The 24,780-nt window shown below is 36.4% G+C and overlaps 1 protein-coding gene across 1 annotated transcript in view; it reads left to right on the forward strand.

The window, feature by feature from the left end:
- Positions 1-216: 216 nt before the first annotated feature.
- The window catches only part of RYR3 (ryanodine receptor 3), a gene marked incomplete at its 5' end in the record, with an annotated part of 249,795 nt that continues 225,231 nt past the window's right edge, over positions 217-24,780 (forward strand). Inside the window, one exon of the mRNA XM_082318667.1 lies at positions 217-267. Coding sequence (XP_082174793.1) covers positions 217-267 — 51 coding nt within the window. The remainder of the gene's footprint in view (positions 268-24,780) is intronic.

The following is a 24,780-nucleotide window of genomic DNA, read 5'->3' on the forward strand; positions in this document are numbered from 1 at the left end:
AGAATTGCTTGCTATGAGCTGGGAAGGCAGAGCAGTTGGCTCTGGCAGTGAGGGGGTTGACTGACAGTCTGCACTGCAGTGGAGTTAGCTGAGCTCCCTATATGGCTGTGGATTAGCTATATGCTAATACTGATAGGAGAAGAGGAGCTGTACCGAGTGCAGTGAGCTGACGGTGGAGGCGATCAGAGTCTCAGCAGAGCTGACTCCTCAAGAGCCATGGCTGAAGGGGGTGAAGGAGGGGAAGATGAAATACAGTTCCTACGAACTGTAAGTATCTGCTTTTTATAGGTCATGTAGTACATGATTTTATGTCTCGTGTCTATTCCTTTTCTGTTGTATTAAAAATAAAGTGTTATTTCTGTGCTGGGCTTTGCCAAATGGGAGAATTGATTTAGTCAGTGGAAAAAAATAAAGCAAGAATATGAGCTTTAATAGCATCAGGCAGTCTCAGTGTGTTCTTCCTTGAATCTGCTCAATAGCCAGTTTGGTATAAGGAGACCTATTTCCGCTATAATCCCCTGTGTTTGAGGCGTCCTCGTCAACTTTGTACTTGGGTTTCTAAATGTAGCATGCCAAATATCTGACCTCTGAAACTTCTGTCTGGGTTAGATTTCACTGACATTAACAGAAGCTTTGCAAATAGGAGAGCCTTAAAACGATGAATAAACCAAGCAAGCCCTTGATGACCTCTTCTGATAAACATGCACACAGAAACACACTTGTTTGTAGGGAATACCAACAGATGTTGAAGTTGGGGCTCTGCAAATATTTGGGGTCTTTTCTCTGCTTAAAAGAAGCTTATTTTAAAAGGAGATAAGGATTTCTTTGGGAAGGGGTGTTAATTAGTGAAATAGCCTTCACTTGGTGTAATTTTCTATAAAGAGCCCTCACACCATTCTTTCCTAAAGCTTTACACAAATCTAGTATGACAACCAATTTGGACTTTTAAGCAAGTAGTGTTCATGCACTAATTTTTGGGAGGAGGAGAAGATTCTTTTCATGTGTCATCTTGTGTCTCCCATTATTTTTACCCTGCATGACTAAGAGTGTGTTGTTGTGTAACTAGCATGAAAAAACTGCTATTGATGTGTGTATTCCCTCCTCTTTCCGTACTATCTTTACTTCACATTTATCACAAATAATGTTCCAGAAACAGTCTGCTCTAGAGTTGATACAACTTTAAAGGATGAGTCTCTAAAATAAAACATGCTAAGAGCCCAAAGTAGGAAATGACAATGCTGATTTCTGGGAGGCTGGGAATATTTATTTCTGGCAATTAAAGGTTGGAAAGTGGTGATGGCTGCTGCTGCTTATATAAATTGTTTAGGTGTGATGAAGTGTCATTAGCACTTTTAAGCCTGGGAGAATTTCATGGGGGGAGGGAAATGGATAATCACAATGAAGTATCCTTTCCAACATCCCTTCCCTCCACTCCACTTTTTGGAGGTATCTATATTACATAGTTTAGTAGATTACTCAGCCTTTAGGAGAAGGTGCTTTTATCCAAGACTGGAGCTTTAAATGAATGTCCTTCATCCTTCCACTTTCTAAGATGTTGCCTTGTTCCTCAGTGATGAAGTGAGAAGCTTTGCCTGCTCATAGATAGCCTGTGTGTGCTACATGAGAAAGCAATTTCTGCTGCTGTGACCCGTTCTCATGCTAGTAGAACTCTATTGCACTTCTTTCCAACAGGTAAAATAAAGCGCTAAATAGAGGTGAGGGCCAAAAATGGAAATAGCAAAAGTGAGATTATGCAGAAGTGTTCCTTCTGCTTGGTGTTAGGAGATCTTTTGCAGGGGAAAAAAGGGACTACATTTCTGTCTTGGAAGCTGCAGCTTCTCTTTGCTGTGAACAATCATGTCAGTTGCTGCTGTCTCCTCTCCATTATAACTGCCTTCACCTTTGTGGAGAAGGGATCAATTGTTGTTTTGTAATACACTGAGGAAGGAACCATTTATTAGGCACTGAGTGCTACAGTGATGTAAGCCTTCAGTGCTTATTACTTACAGCTTTTATTGCTGCCTAAGCACTGTTTGTACATACAAACGTGAAGTGCAGTAGCTCTTTAGAACTCTTCCAGTGAAATTGTTGATCAATCAGGATCTTCTCTAGGTCAAAATGTTTTCTGGGAATTTGGATTGCTAGTGAACGTTTTCCAGGCTTGTGAAGCTGAATCTTCCTTTGAAATTGTTGATCTCCGTATTCTTATTTTTGAGTCTGTAGACAGAAGTGCTCTAGGATGTTTTAGGCTCTCTGAGATAACTCTTTCTTGGTGAGATATAAAATAAGATTAGATCTCTTTTGATCTAAAAATATCCTACAGTATTTTTTGAAAGAGCAAAAGAATTAACTCTTAAAAGTATAGTAAGATTAATTTTTGCTTCCTTAAAGGGAAACTTTCCCTTTGTTCCCCATTTTTTGTTGGTATTATGGTTTTTTTTCTTCTGGATCTAAGTTATTGTATGGTTTTGTGCATCGTTTTTAGGCTCTCAGCTCGCATAGAAGGGCTAGAAGCTCAGTAATGCATAAAAACGATACCTGCCTTTGTTTCTAGGGAACAGCAAACTTGTGGGCATATTTATAAACTTTGTTGGAAAGCTTTTCACTATCACTTTCTGTTCCAAGACATTCCTTGTATTTGATTAATTTGGCAGCAATCGGAATAACAAAGACCGTAAGAACAAATTCCGGAGAGGAGAGGACAAGAACACTTTCATTGTCATCGTTGTTGTTGTAGTAGCAGTAGTAGTATGTCTTCAGTACTCGTTTCAAGTAAGTTCCAGTTCTTGTGTGAAGTCTTTATGTGCAATGATAGCATTTAAAGGAAGGCGTTACTAATACAGTGTAATTTCCTTTCTTAATTTTTCCCTGACTTGTAAGTTCATTATGAATATAAATAAACATATAAATACACACAGTTTTTTTCTTACACTGCTACCCTGCTGCTGCATCTGTGTTTTTGTTTCTGTAATAATGCTTGGAATTGTTTCTCTAGTTTTCTAGTTGGTGGCTTTCATCTGGATTTGACTCTGGATATCTGGTCTATGTGTGCCTACTTGTGTGTCGTGTATGGAAGGGAGAAGCAAAGCACTTGTTACATGAGTGTAACATGCAATACTGCTGTCTCTTAGTCCTGCCCTGGTAATGTTTGTTCTTTAGATGACTTCCCCCTATCTCTTTCTTTGTTACCCCTTCCTAAGGTATGAATACATGAGAAATTAATGAAGGTAATGTTTATGCAGCATTAGGTGAGAACAGATATGTTAACCTGTGCTGTTTTGAGATATCATGCTGAGGGATATAGCAGGAACCCTGTTGCCCTTGGCAATGTGGATAAGTGAGTGTAAAGCATTCTCATTCGAGCCTTTACTAGCTACTGGGACTTTACTACTGTGGCAAATTGACAAAGTCCTGTCCTCTCTGGAAATACTCCCAAGTTCTCTGTCATTCCGACTGCTGCCGAATTAATCAAATATGAGGTGATGCCTTGGAGCAGATAGCTTTTGTCTTCCTGCATCAAAAATACCTGTATAGTCACTTGCTAACACAGAGCATGATGCCCAAAGCATAAGGGCAGTTTAAATGTACTTGTAATGAAGCATGTCAAAGTTGTTTGCCATCTTTGAGTCCAAATTATTGTGGTAACTTTAGTTAATAGGTGTATTGCTTTGTTATTTTTCCTGAAATTCATCGTGTTAATGGAAAGTGTTTCCACTTATTTTAATACAAATAATTTTTTTTTTTGAGATGGCTCATAACACGTTAGTCAAGAAAGTTTTGCCTTGTTTTCCGTGTATCTGAACAGAGTGTGTGTTGGTGTATATGGATATTTGTGTGTGTATGCTTTTGTGCATGTCTCTCTGTATGTGTGACTCTTTCCCCAACTAGTTACAAATTCTTCATTTCTCTGAGTGACAAAAGCCTTAACAATTGAGTCTTCTTTGACTTTTCCTCCTTTAACAAATTATCTCAGTGACCTAATTTTACGTGTTCTGGTAAACCTCTCTAATCACTATGTAAAAATTTACAGATGGGAATGGGAAATTGTTTTCTGTCATAGACTGAGTGTAGTTGTCTGTTGTACTTAAATAGCAAAGTACTGTTTTTACAAAGACCTAGAACAGAATATTTGGATTTAATTTTTTTCAAGATCTAGTCCATGTAGATAGATTTACACAATGAGTTCACAGGTTTTTTTCAGGTGTGTTTTTGATTATTTGTATGTTAAATTGCTGCTCAGAATCAAGACAATTGAGTGTCTCATAGACATTTTTATGTGGATGCACTTTCCTATCTATATGGTTTGAAAAGGAGCTCTTCTACTGTTCAGATGTTACAGATGAGATGGGAAGTTATCTCAGTTTTACAATATGAATTGTCAGGTATAGTACAAGTTAGATTTTCTTTTCTTCAATCATTTTCACTGTTGCCAAATATAAATATAAAAAGTTATTTTATCAAGCCTTTTTTTATTATTTTAGGAGTTGTACTAAAGCACTTCAGTTTGCCCGGGATTAGTATGGCATAAAACCAGTTCTTCTTTAGATGCTTTTAATGCATGTTGTTTTATCAAATCTGTGTCCCTAGTGGTGTATCCCTAGTGACATAACGAAGAATGTGTGAAGTGGAAACATTAAAATAATTCATCCTTAGTAATCCAACTTAATATCTAATAGTTATGCTACTAACTGCATGCTGATATTCTCTAGCACAGATCTCTGTGGCTTGATTCAGTAAAATACGAATATCTGCTATATAATGGTCACCAGATAAATACTTGCAAATAAATATATTGGGCAAATGTCCAAATGTCAGACAATAGTGGAAGATATTTCTAGGGAGAAGTTTTTGGCAGTGGTTAATTAAAAACTAGGAAAATATGGAAATTGTTCTCAGTGAGTTGTGTATGAGATTATATAAAAGCGATATAGAAATTTATATATAGTAAAAGTCACAAAGGCTAAGGAATGCCTTAAGATCAAATCAGTGGAATTTTCTTGAAGCCCCTTTTAAGGGAGCTGGTGGAGCATGCTTCTTAAACAGCTGAGTGTGTTCCATGGTATTGTTTTCAAATTAGTTAGGACATTTTGCCTGTTGTCACCAAAATGTACTGCAATTCATGACACAGTAGTTGTCTATTAGTCAATTCGTTTTAGGAAAAGGGTAAAAGGAAAGGAAGAATAATGTTGTGTAAAACTTGAGTTGCTTCTGAGAACTGGTAAGTATTAGGAGCTTAAGTGATTTTTGAATTAAATGTTTATGTATCTGTGTATCTATCTCTGCGCATTAAGTCTCCCCCTTCTGATCCTGTTGCCACAATTTTTAACAATTGTATAGCAGTTCATAATTCTAAGTCTTCTAAGAAGAAGAACAAAAATTGTACAACAAAGAAAAACAAAAACTCCACCATGTCTCTTCCACTCCATTTAAAAAAAAAAAATCTTTCAAATAGATTTCTTTTTGTTTCTTAAACTTCAGGCTATATAGTTGCTTGCAATCACACTTCTTGGCATATTAGCCTTCAGTTTCTACCATGGAAATCATACATAAAAATTTTATTATTTTTTTATTAATTTATCCTGAGTTAAGTTTCTTAGAACTTGTAGTGTCCTTCTTTGTAAATAATGTTGCTCTGTTTATTTTTACCTGTTGAATTGCCACTTTTACTCCCTGCATGTGTCCTCAACTTTGTGAATAGGTTTGCCCAGTTTGTCACTATATGCAAAACAGATAGCTTACGCCCATTCTTTGCTTAGGACTATTTCTGTGCTGAAGGTCTGCATAATATTATAAGATAGATTTACAATACGACAAATTGTCCAGTACATTGTATGCTGTGATACGCTGTGAGCGTTTATTTTTGATGAAATGAAGACAAGGTCTTCTGCAATTAATTGCAACCCCTTTTCAAGGCAGAATTTTAAGCAGATGCTCTACTATACTGTAAACACAACAGTTGTGCCTTCAGACTGTATAGTGTGTCTGGTTTTTAGCTCTGAACACGCTGGAGTAGTGGCTTGATATCTATATCAGAGTTATTCAATTCATTTGTAACAATTTCTCTTTTGGAGTGAAATCATCTCATTTAAGTGGATATTTCAGGATCCTGGTAAGGAATAGTTCTTTGGGAAAATTGCACCATGTTTAGATGAAAAGGGAAACACTTAAGTAGTTTGTTATGTTTAATATAATGGAAGTTCTTCGAAGTTTATTTAATGGTTGGACTATTATAGCTGCTCTTGAGGAAAAGAGGGGTAAGTCATATAGCCACAACTGCATTACAGTTTTGGAGAACTTCGCGTGATTTGTCTTGATATACTTGGGTCTTTCTCATTCTCTGAGTTAGGATCTTGAGGTCTGTTCCCAGCTTGTGGTACAAATGCCGAATGAGTGGAATGTTTATGCCACCAAAAGCTTGCAATTAAAATAAGAGGAAAGATAACAGAGGAAGGCAAAAAGGGAATATGAGAAGGCAATGAAATGATATCCAGCATGTTGCTAGATAGTAATTTATATGTTCTAGTTACAGAAACAATTATAAAGTAGATTTACTTGTGTCATGAGGAAAAAAAAAAACCCACATTAATCAATATTCTGGGGAAAATGCATTTGCTAGGTAATAGTGTATTGAAAGACTATATCAGGTAAAGGAGGGCAGAAAGGAGAAAAGGCAAATAGGGTTTTTGCAGACATAACAGGTGGACAATGAAGACTTGCATTATGATTAGTCAGAGGTGAAGGCTGATTTCTCTCAATCAAATTGAAGGTGGTTGAGTTAGGGACATACTTCTAAAGGTCCCGATGTTACAGGCTGCTGTTGGAGACGCTACATTGTTTAATCTGTTTCCCTGATACCTTTCTTATATTTTGTTTAGTGTGGATCTATAGAATTGACTGTAAACCTAGGTTTTCCTCCAAGGACGTAGAGTAGTAATGTTCAGAGATGCATTGTACAACATTGCAGGTTGTATTATGTGTAATGATAGTACGTGTATGAATGATATATGTATGTATATATATGTCATATGACATACATATATATGGCATATATACACATATATGGGATATATGTAATCATATGTAATGAGTTGTACTTTTGCAAGCTGTTTCATATTGGCCCAGTCTACACCAGGTAAAAACAAAGCAACATCGCACTACATGAACTCAGCATCCTGCTTTACTACTGTTTCTTTCTACAGCTTAAATTAAAAAAAAAAAAAAAAAAAAAAAAAAGCTAATTCAAAAAGAAATCAGTGCATATATTACAATATTATAAATACAGTTTATTGTTACAAAATGCAAGATTGAATATAGTCATGATTGATTTAACTCCTAGGGTAGATCTAACTAACTCCTTGTCAGTTTCTTTTCCTTTTTTTCTTTTTCAGTTTTACTTTTTTTGGGTATCAGTGTCAATGCAGGTGTGCTGAAATAACATCAGATTTGGTACAATCAAGCAAAACTCTTCAGTCTCCCCTCGGAATGTTAGTGAATTAAAAGCCTTTTTGATAGGATTTGTGACCATAATAATCCTAAATTAATACTCCAAGCATATATTTTCCTATTTCCCCCTAACCCCACTGATAGCTGTTGTGGGGATTAGTCTTCTGCTCAAGCTCTGCTTTTTGGTGTCTGAAGGGGGGATTAATATCTTCAGTAATAAACAGTGAGCTTGCTAGTGGTGTTCCCACATTTTTATAGAATGCAGCAAGTGGGTTGCCTGGTCTCTGTGCCTTTTTTCTAATCCCCTGCCATGCTAACTGGGTATGATTCATATTGAAATCCAGCTGTGAATATTGCTTCTTTCTCAGTTCCCATGGCAGTGCTGTGACCACACAGCCTAATGCTGCCAGGTGCATTAGATACAGATTCCAAAAATTAAAACAGAGTTGCGGGCAGGGAGGAGAAGAAAAATAAATTTGGCACGCAGTTATTTAGGGTGTATTGAATTCAATCACAGGACACTAGTTTGAAGTCATGTATTTCTTGCCTTCATTCATAAAATATCTATCTTCCCAAATGGCACAAAACAACAGTGCAGATATATAAAAAGCACAGACCTCTATAGGCAGTAAAATTATCATCTCAATTTAGGAAAACAATTGCTAACATAAACACACTTTAAAAGATTCAGAAAGAAAACATGAGGCATTAATATATGCCTCAATGAATATTTTGGTTTATTTGTTCAGTGTAGAAATTTTAAATTTAACATCCTGTCTTTAATGTCATTAAAAAGTCACCAGACCATTCCTTATGTCTATGAGTTAGTAGGATATAGTGGTTTTGGTGCTGGAAGATTTAAAATTTTGTCCCAGACATTACTTAAAAAGAACGTATGTTATTCTAATTGCAGAAGACTTTTTCCTCCTAAATACTTAATTCGCTTGGGTAACTTTTGGGAACTTGTTTTATGAAAATTACAGCTTGTAATGTTCTGAGGCACAATTGGCAAATATGTGACATCCTCAGAGTGTGTCTAAAGTAGTTCAAGATTTGGGATATGCCTAGAAATTATAAAAACCCACAGGAAAATTGATTCCGCCCCCCCCCCCGATCTGCTTTTGGTAGTGTCTCACCTGCACTATGATGCATACATACATGTGTTTTTCAGCCATTGCACACCTGCTGTCAGTCAACTCTCAGTCTTAACAGATGTGGTTCAGCTGTCAATAGGAGCTAATGGCCAGTCTGTTGATAGGTAACCTCTCTTTTCCAGTTCCCTCTTCTGGCCCATCATGTCTATGGTGAGGAGTGGCAGCTTCAGTCAATAGAAGCAATGGCAGAGACAACAGCAACATAAGGTGAAAGATTCAGTAGTAACATCAGGTTTGTTCCTTCTACTGGGCTTTTATCCAAATAAGCAAGTGCTAGTTCCTCAGTAAGGCGAGTAGTCAGCACACGCCTGAGCTGTTTTTAGTCTGCAGCAAACATCTCTGTCAATCTTGAGCGTTTCAGCTACTTCAGCACTCAACCATGTTCTCCAGTACGTTGTACCAGAAAACCAACTTCCCTTGACCCAATTGCAACAACTTGAATTCTCTCGAATAACAATATAATACAAAAGAACTGCAACTTAAATAAAATCCTTTACAAATTACTTGTACAAACAGTAGAATTTCAACTCGGAGACTTGAAACAGCTGTTTAGCAGCAGACACAGAACTAATTTAAAACACTGAAGATTTAACATGCTTTCAGAGTGCATCAGCAGTACCGTGTACAAACGGGAGTACGAGGATCATCAAGCTTAGAATATATACTAAAATGCCTCAGATGATTCAGTAAAATGCTTAAGGCCAAATGACTTCCATCTCCCAAGACTCCTCTGAAGTTCATTGACTGCACTGTCTCATCTTTTCTGTATGTGGAAAATGCCCAGAAGACATATCCACCTGGTACATATTAAAGATACTTAATGTCAGTAGTTTGTAGAATTCAGAAGCTGTTTGATAATGTATAGAAATGTTGATACAGTCAATGCACAGTCAGTTAACATTTTGATTAAAAAAAAAAAAAATTAAAACCCGCCAAACTGTCAGTATTATACTCCAAGCTACTAGCATAACCTTCTTCTAAAATGCATATCCATTTCTGTTGCACTATGTTCCTATGTAGCCAAAGCTGGGAAAGGTAGACTTTAGAATTTGGAAGACCTCAATCTGATCATGTATGTCATGCCTGCATTTGTTGTTACCAGGTAACCTTTTCATGAAGAACATTCATAGGACAAGAGATTCTTTGCTGCATACATGTTGACCATCGCAGGAAAAAGTGCTAATAGGGATTAATAAGATTTCATTTCCTGATCAGTAACTATCTGTGGGAAGTAAATAGTGATTGTATTAATACTGTGTGCCAAACCTTCATTTAAAACTTTGCATTTTTTCCTTTATTTTATGTGCTGTTTACATACATTAGAATTACTAAGAAGTAAGGTTTTTGAAATGCATAGAACAATAGTAACTTTCTAATTTGTGGACCCTAAACCGTTTCTGTAAGAGCTGTGAGTTACTGTAGACCGAATTTAAGACTCCTTGCTTGCTTTCTTAGTAAAGTTTTGCAGATCTCTTGGAAATAGTCCCGCCTGAATAGTGTGGAATTCAGCCTTCATTATCTTTATTTATTTTAATTACTTTATTACCATGCCTGGAAATAGTTGTAAGTAGTCTGGTATAGGTGAAGTTACAGGGAGTGGCTGATGATAACTAGTACTTTTGATGGCTGAATCACCTGGGTGTTTCAACTGGTGTTTCATGTTAGATGCATTTTTTTTTTTTTTTTTTTTTTAACACAGTGTAACAAAAAATGTGAACTCAAAGCTTTCAAAAATGTCAAGAGTTTTCTTTACTTACTATACTGGATATTAGGTGACTGTCTTTGGTAATATTAAATTGGCCCCGTCTTTAACATAACTCCATCCCATGAGTGGGTAAAATAGTTGTGTGCTTGAATACTGAGTGTTAAATACTAGCACTTAAACAAAACCTTGATTCTAATGGACAGGTATTCTTACTGGAATCAGTGATCATTCATGATTAGTATAAAAGTTCCAATTAAGCCTGTTAAACTGAAATCTAGCAGTTTTAGTGAACCTTCTGCTGTTACAACCCTTTAAAGAAATTCTATCAATCAATATAAATCTGTTCCATCGGTCACTGGGAATGCCGATTATTCATGTTTGCTTTAGCTGTTTGGTTTTATTAATGATTTATTTATTGTATGTATTGTGGTTTTGCTCAAGATATCCATAAACTTTTAAAAATTGCTTCCATGAAATGGAAATAAGGTAAAATTTTGGATCTTGTACAGATCCAAAATCTTTCCACCTGTACAATTAAGTGACATTGCATCTCATACTGTACCAGATAATATGAATGTAGAATATTTGGATTATATGATTATCTTTGAATTTGTATCTAATCAAACCCATAACATTTTTTTTCCTCATATTTTTCTTTATCTTAATAAAGATGTTGATGTATTTTTGGTGTAATAATGACATTGATGTATTTCTTGTAGTGTTTAAGATTTTCTTTTTTAATATTTCGATTTTTATAAAGATGGGAAAAAAATGGTTGCTTTGTACATTTATAATGAAATCAACTATAATAGCACGTACCAAAAAAAGCTTCAATAGTAGAAGTGTGTTAATATAAATCTGTGTTTTACAAGAGAAGGAAAATTCAACAACTACTATAGGACTTTTTCCACCCTTATGGTTTTGAACCAATGATTGTATGCAGCACTGAACAGACAAACTTACTGGTCAAAGTTTGTTTCATAGAAATTAATATAATGATGTTACTGGAGAAGGGTATAGGATTATATTCTTCACCAGTGATGTGAACCTTCTTGCATTGTTACTTCAGTTTAATGTGTGAAATAGTAAGAGCTTAATATATCAAACTTGGCTTGATGAAGAAGTGCTTTGCTTTACTCACGCAAATCAGCCTGAGTTTCAGAACTGCTTCAGTTACGCATTTTACACCTCATCCCCTTTATGCACAAAATTAACTATGCTGTATGGTGTGCTCGTATGACTGTGAAAGTTAAGAGCAGCGTTTACCAGCTACTAAACAAGATAGACATAAACAAATGGTGAGGTCTAGAAGAAGAACTTGGTATGATATGTCATTCATTGTAAACATTGTTTAAACGGCCATATTGTTCTTCCCTTATAGAATATATTCTAATTGCTAAGTTGTTACATAATAATGGGTTTCCTCAAGGAGGAAAAAAGTAGGTTATCGCCTGCATTTAAACTTTGCACTTATGAAAATATATTGATAATGTAAAATAATTTACTTTATTAAGGAAGACAATTCTATCAGAAGATAAAATGTTTTTCTTACTCAGGCTTTTGCTCATTTTTGCTTTGAAATGCCACACTTTGGTGACTCCTTGTGAACGCCCTAGCTAGCCTAACTGCAGATAAGTTACAGAAGCTGTCGTTAATGACCTTTTACTGCTAACCAGAGTGTAGTTCCTATTTCTTGTCGTGCTGCTGCACAAGCAATAGGCTGTAAAGTTGCATCCACTTGTGCCTTGTTATTGAAAGAACACCAACTTTGAGAGAAACTGAATCAGGAAGTACAGACTCTCTGTGATTAATCTGAAATTCAGGAAGCTTGATGGTATGGAAGATTCTACATTCTTTCTGAGCATGTAACTTTCATTTCATGACAGAAGTTTGTTTTTGTCAGAAAGACTTATCCATTTTTATTTGCCAGAGATCTTCCCAAGTCAGCTTCTCTCAAGGTTGACCTTAGGCTTAAATAACATCATTATCTAAATAAGGGCCTGTATATAAGGCTTAACTTGCCAATTAGAGTGGTAAGATGACCTTTCCTATCCTTGCCAATATGAAGAACATTCAGAATCATAAATCACAGCATTCTAAAGGGTGAAATGCATTCACCACAACATAGAAAGTGAGGGACAAAATCTTCAAGGAAAAAAATGATGGCCAAAAGATGATAGTGGTGATGTTATAAGTAATCTGTGACATCAGTAGAATGTTTCTAGCACTGTTGAGAAAATTAAACATGTAATTGCTTAGCTCTGTCTTGTGTTCATGCAATCTAACTTTATTGTAATCCATTTACTACTTTTATCTTTCACATTTGTGTTTCTTTTCTTTGTCTAAACAACCAGACAATGGCAGTAATAACAGAAGTCAGTAACATGGGAGCTGATGGAAGATTATCCTGAGCTCAGGCTACTTCCAGGCAACATCAGTTAACAATATCCAACCTCTTTATTTTTGTGCATACCTTAAATCTCCAGCACCCATTGCTGTAGGGAAACACCCTATCAGCTAGCTGTGTAATTTAGCTATCTCAGAACACCAGATTCAGATACGAACTTCTGTGTACTCTGTTTTCTCTTCCAATTATTTCTTGAGCCAGGTGTTTTCACAGTAAACTGGAGCTTGCAGTTCTTATGATAGAAGTCACTGAGCTGTTCCTCTCAAGTGCAGCTGCAGAGGACAGAGGCAGAGACAGTTGTTATTTACTGAAAAGTAGGTGTATTGTATAAACATGGGAAAAGTAGTGAGCTTTCAGCAATGCTGAGTTAGCCCCCGTCAGACCATGTCACTGTCCAGGTGCTGTTTTCTTTGGTGGTTGAGGTGGTGTCTCAAAGGTAATTTCTGTCTCCTTTTGTTCAAGCAGAGATTTATGTAGTCAGGGTTCTTGGCACATGTGACCATCATTTGTTTTTTTTAAATGGTTGTGGGTTTTGTACTTTTTCATACTGATAGGATGCAAGGTTAGTGGTTAGATTGTAGGATAACTGCTCATTGAGCATGTAAGCATTTTGGGGGGATACACAAGGTGAAGAGTTACAATGTTTGCAGAAACGTCACCTTAGACAATGTTGGGCGATGTGCTGCTGTCCTAAAATAGTGGTCTGAAGCAATGGCAACACCTGCTTCTTCCCAAGTATTTCTTCTCCTGTTACAATATTATATATGTATAGCAATTGCTGTTCACTCTGGTTACTTTTTGTCTAGTACATGCATAGTTTGCATGGCTCTTGTGACTACTAGCTGTGCTTGGATCACTGGCTGTAGGCCTTGGCTTCAGTTGTTTGCAAGTTAGTGTAATGTTCGTATGTAGAACTTGATAAAATGTTACAGCTACGTGTAAGGGTCAGTCCTTGGTTGTTATGTGTGATGAAAGTGAACTGTTGCTGAATAGTAATTAGTTGGAAGGCAAATGTGCTAAACGTGAAAGCGTACAGTTTCATTAAGGGAGATGTAATCTGTATGTCGAACAACCAAAACTAATCAGAAATTTAATTTCTATGTTTATATAAACATTTGCTTGTGAAACAATGATTCAACATTAAACAAGTAGAACAACCACTCCTTATGATACATGGAGCAATAGTAATTTCAGTCCAGTGATCTAATGATGGCCAAACTTGAGAGAATTATCTTAAATCATCTCAAGTGAACCATGATTAAAACCTGGGTTTTAGCCTAATTAATATACTCCAAAGGACTCTATTAATGTTTGCAGCTGTTCTTCTTCAAGCTGTGGCGTTAATGTAAGTAAGGAAAATAATGTCTAGTGCCTGTGATTGAATACAAATATATAAACTATCTTGGCAAGCAATATTTTTTAAATATTTGTGTGGTTCTGATTTAAAAATTGGTAATATTGTTGCATCCAGGTAAGGGCTTGGGTCTACTAGGTGATGTACAAACATAAGAAAACAATACATATTCTGATACAAAGAGCTTACCTTGATCTGTGGATGGACAGGCTGCAGGTGAGTGCACAAGGAAAATGAGACTTTGGTCAGTATGAAAAGGAGTAAATCATAACACAATTGAAATGTTGTTACACTGCAAAATGAAGGTGTTAAATAAAATAAAGGAAAAAAAAAAAAAACACAACAAAAAAGAGGGAAAAGAGGTAGTGGCTTATGTCTGCAGGGAAGTTCCATCTGTGGGAGATGGTAGATGACCCCAAACTTGAATATTTTGTAGATGGGCATTTAGGATTAGTACCACAAATTTATCTGAAAAGTGAATTTGCCTGATTGAAGGGATGGCAGCTAAAGGAGAGACGCATTATAAAAGACTTAATTATTTAAGGTGATAAGAAGGAAAAGTAAAAAGACTAAGGTGCAATTATCCCACAGAGATGGATTTTCTTGGTGTGACAAGAAGGATAGTAATACCATAGTGAACAAAAAAAAAAAGGAAGTATGGGGGTAGACTTGTCTAGGGAGACAAAGAATCTTTATATTCAGTCACTGAGTATGCATTAATAGCGAATAGTCACAAGGAGAAATTGGAAAGAGAGAGAGGCTGAGTCACCAGTTCGTACACATTTCCGCTTCAGCTCTACCTGAGGATGTAAAAATCAGAGTGAGAACAACTGTCCTTTTGTCTCTTGTTGCTTGAGGTCATAAAAAATTCAAGAAATTATAAGAAATGGCAGGCTTTTTATTCATTTTGACATGTGTAGCTTGCCGAAAATGGGAGTCTTAAAAGGAGTTTGCTTGCTCTTAATGGAAAATTACAAATAAGTAGGTATTTTTTGTGGAAAAGAAAAACTTCAAAGTGGAATCTACATTAAAAAATGAGCAAGGCCTCATCTTTCTGAATACAGAAGGAATGCAACAAATAGATAAAGATACTTTGCTGAGAACACTGAAATTCTTCTGTCATTACTCCTCAAAGTTCATCTTCATGGGTTCTTTTTCAGACTTGTAAAGTCACTGAGACTTTCCAGTCTTTCCGTTTGTTTGCTGTCTCTGCCTTATTTTTACCACAGAGCATCCATATGAAGCATCCTTGCTTAGATTATTCTTGCATTTGCTTTCGTTTCATGTAGAAACATTTATTTACGTATCACAGGAACATAGAACTAGAAAGAACTCTTTAAGTCTTTGAATCCATTTTGAACTGTTAAGTTAAATTTTAAAGCTAATTATATCTTTTCCCCTGCTGCTTTTTTCAAGGTACCAATCCATTGATCTAGTAATCTTCCTTCAGTTTTTCAGCTTAAATGTATTTATATATTTATATATTTATAGATTTTTTTCATGTGTGCCAACAATGTCACCTATTAATATATTTATAAAGAAGAATTCTGTTCCCTCTCCAGTTTTACTTTTCTGGAATAAGTAACCTGAGTTTATTTAGCTTACTTTCATATGACTGGATCTTTGGTTTCCTCACAATTTTGTTATCTCTTGTTTATACTCCTGCTGGCTGAGTATTCCTTAAACATAGGTGCCAACCACTTCTTGGACAGTGACATAATACTTTCCTATTTCCTTTCATAGCAAGGTCATATTGACATATTTTAAAGAATATAAATTCAACCTAGAGACCAACTTAAAAAGAGACAAGCTGCACTTTTAACCCTTTTCTGAAGGCTGCAAAGTCTCTGACTATGCTAGTAAATGAAATAGCCACAGTCAATTCTCTAGGCTTGAGGCGAAGTGGAAGCGCACAGCTTACGTGCATACAGCTAAACTAATTCCCCAGGGCGACGTTATCTGTACTGCCTACTGGGAACAGTCCCTGGCCTGTTTGGTATCCCGAGTCATGCTAAGGTATTTTCTGGCAAGGATCTGGTAGGTGCAGGGCAGTATATTTCCCAGGTTCGTGCTGAGTTAAATGTCTGGTCTTGTGTCAGTGCAGTCACTCTCTGTAATGTTTTAGAGAAAGTACTGAAATGTCAGGTACTCAAGTAGTCACTAGTCTGTATATTGGCATCGGTTAAAGAGGAGCTTCATACTGCTTTTGATACACCAAAGGGTATTCTTTTTTGGTTACATTTCTGTTCAGTTTCACATTTTAGTTTTCAAGGAAATTTAACTTTAATTCAGAAAGAAGTAATTCCAGGAATATCCTTTCTCCTTACAGAATCATACGGAAGAATCATAGAGTCATTTAGGTTGGAAAAGACCTTTGAATCATCGAGTCCAACTGTAAACCTAACACTGCCAAGTCCACCACTAAACCATGTCCCTAAGCACCACGTCTACCCGTCTTGTAAATACCTCTGGGGGTGGGGACTCAACCACTTCCCTGGGCAGCCTGTTCCAGTGCTTGACAACCCTTTCAGTGAAGAAGTTTTTCCTAACATCCAATTTAAACCTCTCCTGGTGCAACTTGAGGCCATTTCCTCTCATTCTATCACTTCTTACTTGGCAGAAGAGACCAACCCCCGCCTCGCTACAACCTCCTTTCAGGTAGCTCTAGAGAGCAATAAGGTCTCCCCTCAGCCTTCTCTTCTCCAGGCTAAACAACCCCAGCTCCCTCAGCCACTCCTCATAAGACTTGCTCTCTAGACCGTTCAGCAACTTCGTTGCCCTTTGGACATGCTCCAGCACCTCGATGTCCTTCTTGTAGTGAGGGGCCCAAAACTGAACACAGTACTCAAGGTGCGGCCTCACCAGTGCTGACTGCAGGGGGATGATCACTTCCCTAGTGCTGCTGGCCACACTATTTCCGATACAAGCCAGGATGCCATTGGCCTTCTTGGCCCCCTGAGCACACTGCTGGCTCATATTCAGCCCACTGTTGACCAGCATCTCCAGGTCCTTTTCCGCCGGGTAGCTTTCCAGCCACTCCTCCCCAAGCCTATAGCGCTGCATGGGGTTGTTGTGACCCAAGTGCAGGACTCACACTTAGCCGTGTTGAATCTCATAGAGTTGGCCTTGGTCCATCGATCCAGCCTGTCCAGATCGCTCTGTAGGGCCTTCCTACCCTCCAGCAGATCAACACTCCCGGCCAACTTTGTGTCGTCTGCAAACTTAGTGAGGGTGCACTTGATCCTCTCATCCAAATGATTGATAAAGATATTAAACAGAACTGGCCCCAATACTGAGCCCTGGGGAACACCACTTGTGACCACCCACCAACTGGATTTAACTCCATTCACCACAAGTCTTTGGGCCTGGCCATTCGGCCAGTTTTTTACCCAGCAAAGAGTATGCCTGTCCAAGCTGTGAGCAGCCAGTTTCTGCAGGAGAACGCTGTGGGAAATGGTGTCAAAGGCTTTACTGAAGTCTAGGCAGACAACATTCACAGCCTTTCCCTCACCCACTAAGTGGGTCACCTTGTCAGAAGATGAAGAATTCTATGGATGAAAATCTCTGATGTTTTTTAGGCTGTTTGATAGGTATCCATTTTAGGACAACCACTTTCATAATTCTGTTCAGAAATGCCTGAAATCACATTCTTGAGATGTATAGCCATTTTTCACCATTAGTTATGAACTAATATCTTTTTTGAATATGTGGATAGAATTTCTACAGACCTTCAGATTCTGAAATACTTTGAGGGGAGGTATGCTCTGCTGTCTCTGGCTGTCTTCAGCGCACCCTGTTCGGAGACTTTTCTCATGAGAACCTGTTGCAACAGGTAGAAAGTTTAAAATGGTTGAAATTTCTCCTTGGTTTGAGACAGTGTATGTTTCATCTTTGTTATTTTTCTAATTCTTTACAGAAATAATCCTGGTTCCTGACCTTGGAGGTGTAAGAGTTTTTACTTAAGAGAAAAATGACAGCTTTGGCTTTGGCAAATTATTCTCTGGAACCACTGAGCTGCTTCATAACTCCAATACATATTTCATATGAAATATAAATAATTCTACAATCTCATGTTTTCAGTATAGCGTCTTACTGTTTGCCTTTTCATTGTGATGGTAATAGATAAGAGATGAATAACATGAGAGGCAAAAGTGAGTTAACATGGATGGAGCAGTCTGTTAACAGGTTACTTCTAACCACTGACTGACCTAGTTCTTCTAACAGTGTTTACTCACCCAGCTTTATATTGTACAAGGCACAAGACATTTCTGGAAGTGTACCCCCTGAGACAGAATAAAAAAAAAAGTCTTTAGTGCCAAGTCAGAAGGAAGAATTTAGGAATAGCTCTGTAGGTTATCTATAGGCCAAAACTCTCCCAATCAGGTTTACAGTCTTGGCTGAATTTCTGTCACTGAGAGAACCATCCTCGAGTAGCAGCATGGGCATTTCTGAGCATTGAGTGTTTATGAAGAATACAGTGTTAAAAGAAAATGTAAGCAAGTCTCTCACTTACAGGGATGTCAGTCTTTTAATATGTGTATCCTTGCTATATGAGATAGTGAAATATTTTTGCTCATGTAAAGTGCAGATCAAGGGTAGCCCTAAGTTTAAATGGCTTGTGCTCGTGATACACATGGTGAAAACTTGTATCCAAGCTAGAACAGGCAATCAGGGGGCATCAGGGCAGAACTAGAGCTAACTGCTATACCATCCTTCTCCATGAGTGCATGATAGTTTACTTCTGCAGATTATAGAATAGTTTATGCTAAAAATTTCCCAGAAAAATTGACTATGCCCTTATCACCGTGCCTTTAGAGCTGGCAAATCCTCTTTTCTTGGAGTATGTATTAATGAAGTCTGAGGCAAAAGACAAACACATTTCATGAAAGACAGCGTCTTGCCCAGCTACTGAGAGGTAATTTTTGTAGTTGTAATTCTTTCAGGCATGGGACGCCATTTATATTATCAAATTCAACAGTAGAAATGCAATTCCTAACAAAGAAGGAGAAAGACTGATGTCAGCATTCTTTTGTCCCTTTTTTTTTCCCCCCTTTTACATTCACAGTTAAACCATACCCCTCAGTTTACTTGGAACCATTATTGGCAATAAGTAATTATATTAATATGGTGGAGTCTTGCATTGCACAAGAAACTTATCTGCGGTTCTCAGGCAAAGATTTCTAAATTAGAAAGGCTATGGCTGAAATATTCGGTAAAAGCCTGTAAAAATCCCTCCCCTGAGCTTCCACTTGCAGGTAGAATTTGTGTGACCTAATAAAGCCTGAAAGTGGTGCAGTGTCATTTATTTGGCTGCCTGTGTGCTTCCAACAAATGTTTCAAAATGCTGTAATTTTTTTTCTGTGGGAGTCTTAGCTCCATGGTAACCATATCCAGTTTAACTCTTAAGGAATCTTGTCACTGCAGAGAAACCCTCTTATCTAATGATTAAATCTACTCCAGTCTCCTTTTAACAGTCTGCCTTTCCTTCCTACCTCTTCCCCTAAGCAAGGTTTTGTCAAGTGTGAATGCAATTGATCCTCTGGTTTAGGATGTCATGACTTCAGAATAATTCTTCATGTTTTCCTCCTGAAGAAGCAGAGAAAATCAGGGTAAGGACAAAGGAATGGTAAGATGATGAGTCAGACTGTAGTCTCACAATTTGCAGGAACAGTACCATTGCCACCTTTGAAGTTCAGGAGATGGGGAAAAAAGAGTATGATGACTATGGAAATACTTTTGCATGAAATGATGCTGAAATAATTGTGACCTTTACAAAAGAAACAGTGCAGTGACAGGGATAATCTATAAGTTACATAGGAGTGCCTTTCATTCTGTTTCATAGCATAAGATAAATTTTGAAGGTGAAAGGTAACAAATTCCTTTCTAAAGAATCGTATTGAAATAAAAGTCTCACATTGAGAAAGAATTAAACACGCTAGAGGATATAGGTTTTATAATAAGAAATGTACAAGGGTTTTGCAAGGAGTTCTGCACTCTAGTGCATGAGAAATAAAGTAACCGCTGTACATTTGGAGATTTAGGAGGAAGTTTCCAGAAGAATATTTTAAGATAACTGACTTTTTTCAGATTTGCATGGTAATTTGTGGAGTCTGCAGGGAAAGGGAAGGTTGTGAATATTTTCTACTTTCCTCACAACAGTGTTCACTATGAATCACAGTGGCATGTCAGTAGCTAGACCGCTGATCTGACTGCTTCTGAAATTATTTGATCCAAACCCTAATGATATATATTTTTGTCGATTTCAGTTATTTTCAGTCAGCTGTCTGTGTATAACCAAGGAGAGAAAGTTCTGTCTCATCTTGAAGTCTGATGCCTGGTGCATACTGAATATAGATTGAATTTTTTTTTTTTTTCTTGTTCTCTGAAGCAGGTACCATATAGGCAATCGACAAGGGCATTAAATTCAAATTATATTAGTCCTTCTGCCTACACTTCCATTTTACTATCATTGTACTATTGCTTAGTCGTTATAATGAAGCCATACTGATGACTTGCCTGAGACCTTCACATCATTCTGTGTTGAAATGAATCTGTATGATATTATTCTGATAGGAGTCACAATAGATGGAATTTTTTTACTCTTTTTTTCTAGTAATTATTCAGAATTACTGTTTTTTATACTTAGTAGAAGACATAGCTATAAAAATTTAGCACAGCTTGAAAACTATACACATTTTATTATAGCTGAAATTGTTTTGTTATTTGCTTGTATCGCCGGGGGCTTTAATGATACTACATGTAGTACTCTGGATACAGCGTTTTTAAAAAATGTCTCACTTCCGTGGACCTGAATCTTACTAAAACCAAAAATTTCTTTGAATTATTGGTTGTCTTTGTCCCACGTTGCTTACAAAATACTGTTAGAGAGCATGGAACCCCTTCTAGCTGAAACTCTAAGCTAGGAAAACATAGGATTAAATGCCCTCTAGAATGATAGCACCAACCATTTTGTTAGTAAAGTCAAATCTATTTCAAGTCCTACCAGACAAGCTGCATTAACTGATGAGCTCTCACTCCTCTCACGTCTGTTTGCCAGGAATAACACTTTTGAGGGAAGTTGTGGTTACAGGCCCAGGACCATGTGTATATATTTTTAACACTTAACATGTAAATTCAATTTATTTTATACTCTCTGTGGCCATCACTGATGAAAAATGTGCAGATTAACTTCACAGAATCAAGCCATACTTCTTTATTATTATTTTTTAAAATCTTTTAGGATCTTGCATTTCGAAGCCATGCCCTTATATTAACTAAAATATTTTTGTGCTAAAAACTCAGAGTATAGTCTCTTTTCTAAAACAGGAAAAGGCACAATTTTAAAGGCTGGTAGTAATTGGAAAGAGTCTGTTGTTGGGTGATCCAGGAGAGTCTTTTCCTTATTTTCAATATGCAGTTATATGATAAATGCTGATTGCTTATTTAAATAGTGTATTTTCAAACCAATATACAAATGACAATGAAAGTTTCACAGCTATGATCTTTATATTTTTGATGTGCTAAATTGTTTTTTAAGCCATCCTTTCAGACCTTTTCAAAAACTTGGTCTCTGGATTAAAATTTCAGTGTGACATGAAAAATTAAATTATAAATATTTCCCTGCCTCCTTTAGTCACCCTTACTGTTATTTCTACTGATTATATGCACTAGTTTGAGTTTAGTTTTCTCATTTCCTTTATATTTTTGGTGTAAACTTTTGCTAAGCAGAGCTCATTGGTTAAAAAATGAACATAATCAGAAATTGCTTCTATGCCACTGTGATTAGTCTTTATTCAGTCTTTTAACTGAGAGTGTGATGAGTTCTTAATGTGTGTGACAACACATAACTACTACTGTTCAGTGAGGCAAATTATCTTTTGTAAATATTTTCAGGCTTACAGGGAGAAAACTGAGACCAGCAGTTTTATTACCTCCCTTTTTTGGGGAGCTAACAAGTTGACTTGTTCTTTGTATCCTCAAATTGGGTATCTGTTACATCAGCATAGTAGAATAAATGATAAATGAACATTAGATTTATTGCAGTATTTTCTTACATTTGGTGAATGAAGCATCTTATTTAAAATTAAGATTATTAGAGCCTCAAAGAAGAGGAGGGAAGAAAAGGAGAATATTAAGTCTTCTGAGCAATAATTTTTTAATTCCCTTTAAGAAACCCCAAACATGCCTTTAAGAGATGCTGCTTAAATAAGACAGCTTTGCTGATTTTTTTTCTTTTACAATAGTTGAAGCACTAAGTAAATAATCTATCTAGCTACATCTCTATTTCTATAGAAAGGATTAGAATTAGATGGTTGTTTCTTCTATCTCAGATGACACATAATCCAAAATAGATTTGCAAATCGTATCACTTCCTGCCTCAACCTCAATTCACCAACTTCGTAATTCAGAACAGAAAATTCAGTTCTTATCCATATGTATTTTGTCAGCTGCTTATTTCTTTTTTTTATTTTTGTTTTTCCATGTAATGATGTCAAAGGGTTATAGCCTTGGAACAATATTTGATTATGTTTGCTGTGCTAGAATCTTAGACCACAAAGGTGGCCTTAATTCAAAAAGTCAATAATCTTTCACATCTGTCTGGCAAATAGCTTTTGTAACATTAATCAAACATCCCATGATAAAATTTAATATAATGCAAATACCATTATTATCTTGATTATGAAATCGATTTGAATATTTATCATCAGTTTTGTGCTTTATTTATTGTTAAAAGTTGTCTGTGAAAGGCAAGAGGAGACTGAGGTCTAGGAAATATATTACTTGGAAGGTAGGAAGCAGAAAAGAGTAGAACATTAGCATGCTTGACCAGTTCCAATATAAAAAAGAGCTTTAGTAATAAAAAGCATTGAATAAAATAAAATACTCAAATAAAAGCATTGGAATTAAAATATGAGATTAGCACTTAAACTGTGGAGAGATACAAAATTATGTACTTTCTGTACAAAAAGCAGAAAAGTGCCAACTGAGTCACTGAATTTGTGCTCTTAGAGAAATAAAACAAATTTAAGTAGGATATATTGGGAAGTTTCTCTGCAAGGAAGAAGGCAAAGAAAAACAGAAGCTTGTAGGAACAAGGGATGCAGGAGTCGCTTCAAATGCAGACCAGTACAGGCCTCTATCATTGCCAAGTTTGCTGGTCATATTGAGAACAGCCAGTTCAGTTCTGAGATGCTGAGGTTGAGATATTTAATAAAAACTCTGAAGGGAAGAACTTTATTTGGGAGGTGGGCTTTATTTTAAGTTCTTAGCATATGTTATCCAGTGCAGGGTGAAATCCATCTTTGAACAAAGTGTTTTATACTTTTTTTAAAATGAAGAAAGATTAACATGAAGGCTATCCTATGAAGGCTGCTGAAGTCATGAACAGCTGATCGATCTGAATGTGTTAAGATTCGTGGAATATATGTTTTTCCCAGATGTGGGGTTTAGAATAGGTTTATGTGAACAAATTATCTGTGAACGTTTATCTTAATAATCATATAATGTTCACTAGAGATACATATAATATTCTAGAGATACATATAAATAAAGATACTAGAGATACATATAATGTTCACTAGAGATACATACAGAATACAGAATACTTGAACTGTAGATTGTACTTTTACTGATGGTACTAATCTCCCTGAAGCATGCTACACTGCTCCAGGTGTTTAAATAAAAAGATAGTAAGATCTCTTAAGCAATTTCGGGCTTAGCAAACCTAAACGCCAGTTTTTCGTTATGGTTCTAAACTATCTCCAGTTAATGCAATATATTTAAAAATAAAACCTATTTTAGAAATTTGAGTCAGTTATTTATATAAATGACATATAATCACCATGAAATTATAGTGCTAGCAGTAAAAGATGACTCTGTAGTTACTTAAATATTTTTGTCTTTTAACAATGATGAGAGTTATTCCTTTAAATAGTTTTGTTTGGAGTTATTAAATGATTCTGAAATTATTGTATTCAGAAAATATTCTCTCACAACTCTTCTAGCATGTGGTAGAGCCATCAAAGAGTTTTTTACACTTGATGTTAAACAAGTGACAAGCCAGTCATGTGAAAAGAAACCTGATGTCCCAACTACCATGACATGGAATTGGAAAGTTCAGGAGGTCTCTGTAAGGGAGTTTTCTCAGGCTTGCATTAGAAGATTAGTCCAGATCTTTCCAACATTCACAGCTGTGTTATGTTCATGCTGATTTTACATGTTAATCCATGTCCAACCTTAATGGAATTTAAAGAAATATTTACATATTCTTATTGTCTGGGTGATCATGTAACCCTTTTCAAATTTTTCTGTGTATAAAAAATAGTTTATGTAATTCACTTAGTAAAGCACACTGCATTTTGAATCGCAGTTGGCTGAAAAACTTTAGCAGCAATTTTATGTTAATAGTGATTATTTTCTGCAGTAAAAAACTTCTATTCGTGCTTACCATATATTTTGGAGCTTCATTCACAGAACTGCTGCTTTCTGAACTCTGTTCTGATTTCTCTTGATGGCCTATAAAAACTATTGCTAATAAATTTAGTTTGATATGAAAATAATGTAACAGTGCATTGGCTAATGGATATCCCAGCTACTCTTGCAGCATAACCAGAAACGCTTGGAGGTTTTGCGTATATATGCTGTGTAGGATTTCCACTAAGGGCAAGGGAAAGGCTCAGTTTTGCACCAAGTTATAATCATCAAGCCTGTGATTGGT

Source organism: Platalea leucorodia (assembly GCF_965183815.1).
Source record: "Platalea leucorodia genome assembly, chromosome: 7".
NCBI classification, from domain to species: Eukaryota; Metazoa; Chordata; class Aves; order Pelecaniformes; family Threskiornithidae; genus Platalea; species Platalea leucorodia.